The sequence below is a fragment of the Motacilla alba genome, chromosome 9, assembly GCF_015832195.1.
Source record: "Motacilla alba alba isolate MOTALB_02 chromosome 9, Motacilla_alba_V1.0_pri, whole genome shotgun sequence".
Classification (NCBI taxonomy): Eukaryota; Metazoa; Chordata; class Aves; order Passeriformes; family Motacillidae; genus Motacilla; species Motacilla alba.
The window spans coordinates 25,327,037-25,339,966 of NC_052024.1; the positions used below are offsets into that span (position 1 = coordinate 25,327,037).

Here is a 12,930-nt window from a genome sequence, read left to right on the forward strand (position 1 = left end):
ATAATTGAGAATTACAAATAATCCCTAATATTTCACTTCTGGAGCTTTAACTTTTCTACTATTCAAGAAGATGAGCTTACAGGTTCAAGATATCAAAAAGGGAGACTTTAAAACACATAGAAGTTTCTTGTTCTGGTTAATTTTTGGTAAGTTGATCTCGTGATTTCTTGATTGTCCACTTGCAGTGTGGTTCATGAGTCCTGTCTCTTCACATGACAAGAAAACGCTGAACATTTGTCTGCTAATGATCACCAATAGAAGTAGTGCAATATTTACTTTGGTCTTAAATTTATAAGAAACACCTAGGACCTCTGAGGTAATCAGCTTCAGTTCTTTTTTCTACCTTTGTCTCATCAACTGCTTTGCTTGCATATATGCAGTAGGAGTGTTGGTTACATTACAAGATTTAGTGGGCAGTGGCAAACCATAATGAGAGAGTGGATATCTGCAGAAGAAACTTGAATAAAATCTGAAAGGTTAGGATATCTGCAGTGTCGTAGCACATGGTGAAACTAACAGTTGCTCTGCTGTGGCTTCAAACCACAGCTGCGTGTGGGTCAGTCTGTTTATAGCAGTGCTGGAATGGCTGAGAGGTAAGAATAGGACAGCAGGGTTCTTGTTCATACCAACTCCTCCACTTATGTTAACATCTGTTGCATTGTCCCTAGTTAAAAAACAGCAGGACCATAAATCAGGACAGTGTACAGAACATTTTCCCCCTCAGTTTATTAGTGGAAGTGAATGAAAGCCAAATCCTGGGCTAAAACACATGTATACTGAATTTTAGAGGAGGGTCTTTCTTGAGATTCAAAGGATTAGAAATAAAAGTCTATACCTAATGAAAAGTCAGTTCTTGAAGGCATTTCATGTGCCCAATAAGGGTATTTCCACAGACTTCAAAATCTGTCCCATTAAATACAGTCTGTATTTCAGTCAGTACCCCTCATATATATATATATATATATATATATATATATATATATATATATATGTAAAGTATTAGGTTCTACTTTTTGTGTAGGTTTATATGCAGTTCTTGGCATAGTGGTTCAGATGTGTGATTGAATTTCCCACTAGAAATTGTATGTAAAAATCTGCACTGTATCCATATTTCTTTAATCCAGAAAACATTCCATCAATATGTCTTGGTGAGCTTTTTCTCATTTTGGTGGCTTTCAAAGGAGCACTAAATGTGACACTATTTTATTGAAAAATACATCTTGCAAGATTTAATCTAGAAACTGTGTGTATATGCATGTAACTATACGCAGAGGAATTACACAGGAAGATTGCAGTAATCTGCAGAGAACACTGCAGCCTCTGACTACTTTGCTTGGCAGTTCAAAATACATGTGACTGTCGTTTCCAGTGCTAAATCAGAATGCCTTCTATTTTTAAATTGCCCTAGCCAAAAGGAAGGGCCTTTGTGCTGCCCTGTGCTGGCAGCAGTGCAGCTGCTCAGCCTTTACTCCTGGCTCTGCTCCCCTCCCAGTGCCTGGCAGCCAGGAGGGCTCCTGCCCACAGCTCACAGACACAAGGGGGCAAATGAAGTCTGTGCATCTGTCTTTTGCCTTTTTTTTTCTTTTTTTTTTTCTTTTTTTTTCTTTTTTAGAGTTTTTCTTTTGAAGATGCCACTTAAAAGAAAAGTATTTGAGTATTTCAGGTCTGCACACTGGTCTGCACTTCCAATTACTAACACATGTGTTTTCCTTGTACTTCTTATGAAGAGGAGGAAAATATGGTTTGTTTTGTACAGCTTGTTGCTTTGGTTTACAAACTTCTTTCAGCAATATTTGCTGGGAATTGTACAAAGGCACTTACAAACATTTTATCAAAGCACAGCGTAGGACTAAGTGATACCAAATCATAGTATGCCTGTGTTGTTGAAGTTAGTAGTCATACTTTAAAAAATCTGCTGTATTTTTCTAGTTTTTCTCTTACTATGGTTTTATGTTGCCTATTTATGAGCTATAAGTGAACACTTCATTAGTGTTAGTTTTCACATGAACATTTAAAGCACTGCCTTTTAAATGTTATAGAACAAAGGCATTGGGTGTTTTTTCCTTTGATGCATCTTGTTGAATTTACAGAAAAGTAAAATATGCTGGGCAGGTTTCTCTGCTCATTTATACACCACGACTGTCATTCAGTGACATTTCATGAATGAAAAGGAATATTTGTCACATAGATTGAAAACATGTTCTTACAGATTAGCATATATTTAGACTTGTTCAATTAGTTTTTTCTTAACATTTTACCATCGTTGTTGTTCTAAGATGATTTGTAGATGTATATACTAAGGAAAGCACAGCATTAATAGGAATGTTTTCAGTGTATGTTTTGTTGTTGGAAGCAAAGGGAAAGTGATCAGTGTCAGACTAAAGACAAGCAGAAACAGTGTATTTCTTGCATCTTCAGAAACTTTGTTTACCGCGATGCTGATTCTGCAGAGATCCTAATTTTCTGCCCATTCTAAAACAGAGTCTTTTCCAGCTGATTGGTAAGGTATTACCTCTATCTTACCAATCAATTATTGCAGTAGAATCAAGGACCACTTGTGGAAGGAGGGATTACTCTAAATTCTTGTTTTAGCTGTCAGGCCGAGGTCCCTGGACAGGGACAGTGATCCGCAGGGACCCCCTGTGCCTGAGGAGGGCGAGAGCAGCTGCAGTGCCCGAGCCGAGGGTCACGCTGCTGCCTCAGCCTGAGCTGCACACGCCCTTCTGCCTTCATGGCATTCCCTGCTCTCAGAAGACTGGGGAGGGTGATTTTGGACTACATGTAGCAGGATTTAGAGGAAAAATTAGGTCATTACAGGAGTTTCTTTTGCAAGATTTTTTTAATTAAATGCTACTTGTTTTGTAGTCTTTCTCTATTCTAACATTAAGCAACACTAAAAACCATTGTTATTTCCATCCTTCTTCCTTCAAAGTGTTTTAAACAGATTTCTTTTGTGATTGTATTCTTCATCCAGTGGGTAAACACAATCTGGTCTTCATTTAAATATTTTCCAAATTTAACAGTTTGCAACTTACTTTGCTGTAAAATGATGAATCCCTCTAATAGTATTCTGCATAAGTTAGCTTGAATTTATATGTGAGTTCCTTAAAAAGCTCATACAAAAAGAACATACTATCTGCAAAAAACCTCAGAAGACTTCTTGGCCACCCTGTGGCACAGCTGGATGTGGGATTTGGGCCTTGGAGCAAATAGCAGTTGCAGGCTGCAAGGCACAGTTACTCTACGTCCCCTGTGAGTGACAGAAATGTGTGTTAAGCAGTGCCCAGAGCTTGCTGGTTTGAGAGTTTTGGGCACTGCCACTTTGTGAAAGGCCTCTGAGTTTGTTTGGGTGTGGATAGGGGCTTTCAGTTTATCTAACTGTGGTTAAACTTGGTCTAAGTCAAGCTGCCAAAGCCCAGCCAGGTGGGTGTCCCTGATGCTCCCTACTGCCCGGCCGCCACTGTCCCCTTCCCCCTTCTTCACCGTGGACACTCCAGCAGCAGCAGTTACAGAAAGGTCTGCCTGGTTTTACTCCTTCTGGTACAAAACAGAACTTGTCTGATTCATCAGACTGTGCACAGAGATGGGATTGATGGGCAGAAATGGTTTTAAATGCTGTAGTTACTTATGACCTGGCTGTCAGGGAGGGAGTGATAAGGTCTGGAGCTCAGGAGCAAGCTGTGTTCATGTGGATCTTCTACTTAGAGCTGAGCCATCTTCTATTACCCTCTCTGTTTCCTCCCTTGCAATATATAATTTTCCAGGTGAGTTTGTACAAGATGGTCTTTCAAGGTCCCTGCTGGCTGGGGCTGTTCTGCAGTGGTGGTTGATATATAGTTTCTGTTGGCCCAGATAAGGCTGCCTTCAGAAAATGTACCTGGATCACTTTTAATTCTGTGCACTGACATAGTAATGTATAAATACATATTCTCTTAGGTTCTGCCAAAATGAATTCATTAATATGCACATTTGCAGGGGAAAAAAGAGTCATAAACAGTGTTACAGTTCCTGAGATTTTCAGTGTTCTATTCTCTATATCTGGAGCAGATTATATTACTTTATCTCTGTGCTACTGGTTTATCAGCTGTCTGCTAGTCACATCCTCAAGGAGGTTTGATAAGAACCTCATTAGTGGACTCATTCAGGTGTACTGAATGGAGGGACAGTTGCTGGGAGATCAGTATTAATGTTGTGGACTCACAAAGGTGGAGGTGCCTGTTCTGAGGTAAGGACTTCTTGCTGGATGAGTTTCCACACACGGCTGAGGCCTTGCACAAGTTATGGTTGTGTCCATCACAGAACAGCTTAGGTGGGCAGGGGCCTGGCAAGGGCTCTAACCCAGCCTCTGCTGAAAGCAGGGTCAGTGGTGGGACCAGAGCAGAAGCTTGGGACTTTGTGCACACAGGTGTAGAAATCCTTTGTGGCAGAGGAGAAGGTCCTGGTGCAGCTCTCGCGTGTTCATCAGGAAGGAGACTGGCACCATGAAGAAAATGGATGTTCTATCATCAGCACTGAGTGGAGCAGTTTTAGAGCATGTCCCACATCCACACCCACGCACACACGCAAACACTAAAGAATGGAGAAGAATTTCTGGCAGAGGGAGAAGGGTGCCACATGTACTTGAGTTTGCTCCTGATATCTCCACTTTCACCTGATCAGATTATGTGTAAATACTGACCATGGGAAATATAACTCATCTCTGGCAGAAGCGGGTAATATGTATCTTCATTTTATAAATCAACCAGTTCAGGCAGAAGACAGTGGAAAACCTGATGTTAATTTGTTTAGGGTCACTGTATGCATTGATCCTGAGAATTCAACCACGTTTACTTCTTGTAACAAACTCCAGGTGAAGAACTATTTAATTTTTGGTTTTCCCTTCTGAAGAAGAGAACCTTACCTCAGAAGGTACTCTGTCAAGACCCACAAGCAGGCATGACCCAAGTGATACAAGCAGGATGGCTTTCACTATTAATTCACTGGTTCTCTAAGATGTAGGACATTGGGTATTACAGATTAGAATTTTTTTATTGTGAAGAGCCTGTGATGCTTGTTGTTTAGTAGAAAATCATCTATGAATATAAGAAGTTTAGCTTTCAGCTGTATTGGTAATGGTATTTCAAATGGGTCTGGACAACTGGGAGTTATAGTACTTTACCTCTGCTTTCATTTTTTTTAACCAGCCAGGAAATCCAATCAATAAAACAATGCCAAAATCCTGTCTAGGAACAATAAACACATGAACCAAAGTTTCCATATCCTGCCATGATAAAAGAGGTGTAGCTGCTATTGTTTAAGGATGATAAAAGGCAGTTTTGGTAACTATGTCAAAGCAGTCTCTGGAGATAAGAACACAGAAACTCCCAAAATGTTCAAAACCAGATTATATGTATTTTAGTGTTCACTAATGTCCCTAAAGAGTGTTCACTAATGTCCAGGATTTTTCAAGTCTTGGTGTGCCTTGGCTAGAAATGTGTGACACTGAGAGGAATATGTGTTTCCCTCTCTGTAGTCCATGCCCTCGTACCACCTGCGTGGTGGAAAGGCTTCCTGTTCCAGATCATTTTTAATTACTGGATATCCTGACAGAAGCAAACACAATTCATTTGTGGTCAGTGTGAATAATCTTGGCACCTGCTTCTGATGATTACTTTCTGAGACCTGAAAGCATTATAGAGGACTTGCACGTTCATCTGTGGGAATGAGTGTTTTGTGATGCAGCTCTCAAAAGAATGAGGGGATTTTGGTAGTTTGCAATTAAAATCTCTAACAAGTGATTTATCAGGCAGATCTCAAATGGAGTAATTTATTTATGTTTAAGGACAGTGGTTAATATGTCCAGAGTCTAATAGAAAGTAATTTCAGTATCAGGTAAACTAAATCAAAGGACATACACCTTTAAACCAGCAACTGACCATCTAGTAAATCTGAAATGCTAAAGGTTGATGTGTTCAAGAGAGATGTTGGCATTTTTTCAAATTCTAGCAATTTTTAATTTTGACGCAAAGAAGTTCCTGTTGGCGTAAGCATTTCCCCTCAAGGTAGTAATCCAAACATGTACCAATGCAAGAGTGGAGGGTCATTTCCATAGTTTCAAAGGGAGTGAAATGTAAAAGCTGAAGACTGCATGAAGCAAAAGTAAAAATAATTTATTAAATATTTTAAATCTAACAGTCATCAGTAATTAATCATTAGCATTAAAGCTGTCTGTCCACTCCAGCAGCTCCCATCACCACTTTTTTGTTACTGATTTATTGTTAAAAGTGCTTGCAGAGTAAATCTCCAATCTTTTAAATAACTTCCTGCTAAGTCATAGCTTTGATGTTGCACCTGCAGGTTGTTTGTATTGGTTTTTTTAATCTTAAATCATTGAAGACAGAAAAGATTAGTTAAATGTGGATGTCACAGGCCTTAACAGTTGAAACTGTTGAGAAATTTCTATATAGCTATTTTCAGCTCAGAAGTCTGAATAAAGGAGTCTCTGTGCACTGGGATAGTGCAACTTTTTGCTTTAATACTTTACAGATTTTTGGAACAAAATGCACCAGAACTGAAAAGCAGCATTTTTGCTGACCTTGTTAGAAGGCTAATGCTTCTTTCTGGAAAATAAATGAAACAAGCAGTTCTTTGTTGGCTGAAGTGGAGTGAGAAAAGGAGGGGAGCCCAGTCTTTTTTTCTTTACAGTGTCATGACTAAGTTGGAACTGTAGTATGGCTGGTTTTTCAGTTTTTGGGGTTTTTTTTTAACCTTTGTAGACATTTGTTTTTTATCAGACTGTGTTGCATGAGACCTAGCTTTGGCTAGTTCATCTGAATTTGGGTCTGGGCTGCCTATAAACAGAGCAAAAAGACCCACAGTTGCACTTCTGACACTTAAATAATAAAAGTGTCCCGACACTTCTGACACTTAAATAATAAAAGTAGGTGCAATCAGTTCAATGCATATATCAAAAATTATTGACATTTGCATGTTTTGGCTTTTGCAGCTTGCATGTCTCTTGTCCACAAAATAATCCTTGCCTAGTATATATCCAGCAAAGTCATCTACAGAAAGGTCTCCTACAATGTCAGAAAACCTAATTCACTAGGATATCAGTATTAATTTAAAGGCAAACAAAAGCAATACAAGAATTCTTTTCTTTTTCTTCTAACTGGAAAAAGAAAACCACATAGGTCTAACTTGATGTAAACTAAATAATTGCAATTTCATGGACTGCAATGGAACTGTGGTTACATAGTTCAGGTTTGGAACTTAGCTCCATGTTTTTACTTGCTTTCATTTGGGCTGGATAATTGCATAATGGCTGTTTCTTGAAAGACTTAGTTAATTTTTGCAAAATAAATTAGGTTTTCCCCCCAAGAGAACTGAATTTAAGGCCACCCTGAGTCTGTCTGCTGTAATGATGATACTTTCTCCTCTCATGTTAGACCCAGTCTCCTTTACCACAGAGTGGTAGATTTGAGCTTTTGAATATTTTTTTCTTTGCAGAACTTTAGAAATCTTACTCTGGAGTCCCAGACCCTGCCTAGTGAATTGGAGCTTACTGAAGACCAATTGTTTTTTCCTTTAGTAACTTTTTAAGCTCTCAAAACCAGCCTGATGGTCCAAAGGCTCTGCAGAGCTCTGGCTGAGAGGAGCTGTCAGGGGTCCCCTGGTGTGTCTGATGGTGTCAGACTGGGGTCTGTGTTGGGCACTCTAGCTGGAATGTGAACTTTGGGTTTTTCTTTTTTAATCCAGACTTCATTATGGTCCTCATACCATTCAAATACAAATTCAGAGCTGAAATATAAATTAAGGCAGGAATTACTAAAACCTCACAAATAGCACAACAGATGTGCCATATGATTACATCACAAGGAACAGAGATCTGTAGAATGTCATTGTTTGTTAAGTTGCTCACTGGGGCTGACACAAGACTTTCCTTTCACTGGGCTTGTTCAGACCATTAGTGACAAGAAGCTACCAGCTGTATACCCAGCCCACTTTTACTGTCCTGGGTTCAGCTCTGGTTCAGTTGAGCAGTCCCAGGAAAAGCACTTAGGTAAAATATTTTTCACAAACTAAGCTCAAGTATATACCTCAAGGGTAATTTGTCCATTGTTGGGATTCTTTTTATTCTACCAGCGTATTTAAAGATTCACTATAATTTAAAGTCTAGACAGTATCAGACCTATCAAGCATGCTTAAAAGTATTCCAGATATAATATTTTTCCATTTTCCTTATGCATATCATTGTAACTCTGCCATTAAGAAAAGCAACTTAGTTCATTCAATTTTTTTTCTTGTTGTTTGAAAAACTGACACCATGAAAGTTGGTAAAGCAGTAGAAAGTCTTAGTCCTGTAATAACTGTATCATCACACTTTGCCACACTTCTTTTGAAGAGGCTGGTGTTCTGCCTGGGTGCTGGGGCTTGCCCAAGTAGGTAGGGTTGCAGGACAAAATCTACCTGACATTACCTATAGTGTTGCATATGAAATTGTATTCAGATCTAGCCCAGATCTGATAGAATTGGAATCAAACTAATCATTTGGGTTGGAAAAGCCCTCAAAGATGATTGAGTCTGACCATTAACCCACCCCTGACCCAAGTCCTCAAGTGCTACAACCACACAGCTTTTAAATTCCTCAAGGGATGGATCACTGTCCTGATCAGCCTGTGCCAGAGCTGGGCAAACTTTTTGGCAAAGAAATTTTTCCTAATCTCCAATCTAAACCTCCTAATCTAACACACTGGCATCAATCTCTGCAGTACTCTCCAGAACACCTGCTTCTGGAAGCAAGTTGCAAAGATGGTTTGGATCTGCCTGCATGCTTTCCACGAGGTCCAGAAGGATTTATTAGTGTGGGCTTTGCACCACCTACAGGTAGTAAAGCTGCCCTTAGATCCAGACTGGTACTGGAGATAGCCCAGGACTAATTCTCACCTGGTCCGTGCAGCTAGGCCTGATCTGCATCAGTAATAAATCCAGCCTGGGTCCTTGAAAAAACCATAGAGTTAAAAATGTTGAAAATTCACTGTGTTTTACTCCTGGCTTGTCTGGAGGATTTCAGTGGTGGGACGCTATTCTTAGCACCATAAACGGGAAGAGATTTGTCTTGGTAGGTCAGGAGGGATGCCTGCTGTCTGAGGTGACAGGGCATTCTATTAGCTTTGTGCCATGTTGGCACCAGAGTGACACACAGAGAGCTACATAGACTTACAGTTTCTTTCATAGCAGTTCTAATGAATAAAAATGTCCATCTTACAGAGAATTCTGCTCTGATTTATAGTTTCTGAATTTGATCAGAAAAGATTATACTGATTTAAGAAACATTAACAATCTAAGCAGTATTAACTTGCTCAGCAACAGCCTTCTGTCAGCAAGTGAAGGGGTTTACCTGAGTGTAAGTCAGGTTTGCTTACTAAAGGTCTTGTTTCTAACCCCTGTCACCCTGTCAACCTTGAGAATATCCTACCAAAGGTGGGGGGACTGATGGGTCATATCCTAACAGAAAAGGTTTCAGTTGTTAACTGGAAATTACTTCTAGTAATAATTGATTTAAATCTGTCAATAAAGAAAATGTTAAGTTGAAATATTTTTACTATCTTACTGCCTATTATAGGCACACGTTTTTAGGAATTTTCAGTTTTAAAAAATGTTATTTACTAGTTCATTAGGTAAATATTTGAACATACCAGGATAAATATTTTTGTATTGTAAGTATTCCTGTTTGATACACTCAGAACATTAAAAACCGTTTATTAAGCAGTTGCTAGTGCAGATCTTGCCAGATGGAGCAGCTCTCTCAGTCCTGTGAAGTACAGTGATTCTAACAGTGTATTGCTGTGAGAGAGCAGCATGTGTCCTGGGCCTGTGTCATGCCCCGTGCAGTTGCCCCGGGTGCCACGGCTCTCGTGTTCCCGCAGTGCTGACCGCGCCGCCGCTGCCCCCCCCGGCGCAGCCCTGCCGCAGCCGAGCCGCGCCCCGCAGCCCCCGGCGCTGCTCGCCCTGCCCCCGGCGCTGCCCACCCCGCAGCAGCAGCAGAAGCTGAGGCTCCAGAGAATCCAGATGGAGAGGGAGCGAATTCGGATGCGTCAGGAGGAGTTACTGCGACAGGTAACACCAAAGATACTCTTTGTTTGTTCAAGAGCTTTTAGTTCAATGCATCCAAATTTTTAACAAGTACACTTGGTAGCTCTGTTACTTTATGTCAAGACTAACTATGGTTTTACAGAAGGGTAACCAAAAAGCTAATATAAACAGTTAATTTCATTTTTTTTCCTCAAAGCTAGCCCTGAACAGAACACAGGATGGCCATCAGTCAGAAGTTACTGACCTTGCATCTTTCTTACCATCTTTCTTGATAGTCATGTAAGGGCCAAATTCTGTTCTGTGTCTGTCCATAAGCACCTAGGGCAGCACTGATTCATGTGCAGTTTAACTTGGTTTGCATAGGAGACCACGTTCAGACTTCACTGAAGATGAAGGAAGAGCAAATGGAATTGTCCTTGACTCCAGTCTGTACTCTCTTAATTTGCACCCTTTGCCTTTTAGTTAAAATAAAATGACATTCACACATTACATGAATACCTCTGATCTAAAGACTTTTCAGAGTTGGTTATTTGTGGATGTTTTGCTTATTGTTCTTTTTCTTAAGTTTCAGCTCTATATAATGACTCATACTGTACAAAATAGATATGTAATTTCCTTTATACTGCCTTAAGAAAACACAGTTTTAAGAATTGTGTTTCATCTGTTACAGACAAGTCCACTAGAGGTGTTGTGTTTGTATGGCGTATTAATTGGATTCTTTAGTGGAAAAAAAAAGATAATCTGTTTCTCTCAGAAACAGCATGAAAGGAGTACCTTATCAAGAAGCATGTCATTATTTGTGGCCTTGCAAATGCTGCAGTTACCAGTTCTAAGTACCTTTAAAAAACAGCAACTTCCACAAGAGTAGGGTGGCAGTCTCTGACATGGGCAGTGGTCTCAAGTCTTTTGCGTGGCTTCTCCTTTCCCATGAAGAGCTCATGACAGAGATGGATGTGAGAAGAGAGTGAGGGTATTTGATATGAGCTTAGTCATGATTGTCATCATGCTAACAACATGTTTAGTTATTTTTACTCTCTTTGGCTCTATTCTGTTTTCAAGACAAGCTGATTAGGCTTCAAAACTCTTGTGCCATTAACACAAGGGAGGGTTTTGCTGCTTTGCTGACTTTGAAACCAATACATTCACAGCACTCTGCAGCTGTGCCCTACTCAGTCAAGACTTCCACTTACTGTGCCCAGTGCCACCCTGCCCTTGTAGTGTCTGTTGAAGCTCCACACTGCATGAAGCAGTCCAGCGTCACTTTGCATTACTGAAGTTTTACAACTGGTGTAACTCTTAGGGAGGAAAGCAAGATGTAAAATCTCTTCTTCCTAACAGAATGTTGTGAATTTCCTTCCAGTAACCTCAGAATCCTGAATCCTGGCAGCTGAGGGTGCAGTTATCCTCTGGGTCATCAGTGTCCAAGTACAGTTACTCCTGTCCTGACCCTCCCTTGCTGTTTTTGCTTTTCTAGTGTAAGCTATCTAAGGGAAAAATGCTGAGTAAGGGTGTATGCTGCTGGTAGCAGCTGTGAGGAGGTGCAGAGCATTTCAGAGAGAGGGGAAGGATTCTTTGGAGGGTCACAAACCTTTCAGCCCAGTAGCAGCTGCTGGCTCCCCACAGCCATTCCTGGCAGCAGCTGCTGGGGTGGAGCAGCATGCCCAGCGAGGAAGAGGTCATAGCTCTGGAAGCTCTTGGCTTAGGGAATTTCTTTCCTTCTTTGTCCTTCTCTTCATGTAGTTGCTAAAACCCTAGAACTCTAGATTGAGTACATGCCAGAAGGGCAATACATGCACTCAGGTCAGTTCTGGCAGGAAGAGTTCCAGGAAATTTGACAAGAAATTTCTATGCATGTCTGGTATACAGCTAAAAAAGGATTTACATCAGAACTGTGTTCTGAGGCAGTGAATCATTCAACTCACTGTAATGCAAAGTGTTTTGAAAGTAACCACTCTTTAAGTTTTTGACATGACTTTTTGATATCAGAACACTGTGGGGTTTTTTAGTTTATTTTGTTACTTATTTTGAAAGTCTTCTTTGGGTTTATGTGTGTCATAGTGCCAAGCAGATCATTAAAGGCACTGGGTCCTTTCTTAGCTGAATGCCAGAGGTGGTCTCTGCTGGCCAGAGTGGAGGCACCCTCCTACGCTCAAAGACTGAGAGCTCAGTGGCATGGCTGAGTCTGATATTGCTGCTCACAGGGCTGCAGGACATCTCTGCCATTTTTTGCCAGACTTTCATCCTAGGGTAGGAGATTTACAAATACCCTTCTTAAAAACCTTGTAGTCATCCCTAGAATAGAGAACAGGACATAGCAGGGTATCATAAAGCTTTGGGTATTGTGTAGTTGATCCATTTCTCCATTACCATGGCTGTAATAATGTCAAAGGAGCACAGGATTCTGACATCTGTAGCAGTACTAAAAGTGCAATGTGACTTCTGAACAAATAACCTACAGCAGAAGAACATATGTCACGTATGGTGGAGCCAGTACTCTGTCTGCTTCCCCAGCCAAATCTGACTCCAGTGTGCAAGAGTCTGTTGTTCCACATTTTAAAAGTACACATGGAGTTAATATTACAAACAACAGACAATATGTTGAAATAAAGACATGGGAGGTGAGCCATTCCCCAAGGGAGAGTCAATCAAGTAACTCTATAATGAATATGGTGTTTTTTGCAACAAAGAGACAGGAAGTTAGATTATGTAACTGATAGTGGGAGTTTTTCTTTATGGTGCTGCAGGCTTTTCCCCTTACAGATGTTTTCCTTTGGAAGGCCTGTCCAAATCTCGTGTGGCTGTAGATGTCATTCTTATATTTAAAAAAAAGTACTGAAAATATCTGCATGTAGACAG

The 12,930-nt window shown here is 40.4% G+C and overlaps 1 protein-coding gene across 1 annotated transcript in view; it reads left to right on the forward strand.

Annotated features, from left to right (window-relative positions):
• WWTR1 (WW domain containing transcription regulator 1) overlaps positions 1-12,930 on the forward strand; it is a gene marked incomplete at its 5' end in the record, with an annotated part of 41,834 nt that overhangs the window by 22,248 nt on the left and 6,656 nt on the right. The window contains 2 exon segments of the mRNA XM_038145253.1: positions 9,909-9,923; positions 9,926-10,098. Coding sequence (XP_038001181.1) covers positions 9,909-9,923; positions 9,926-10,098 — 188 coding nt within the window.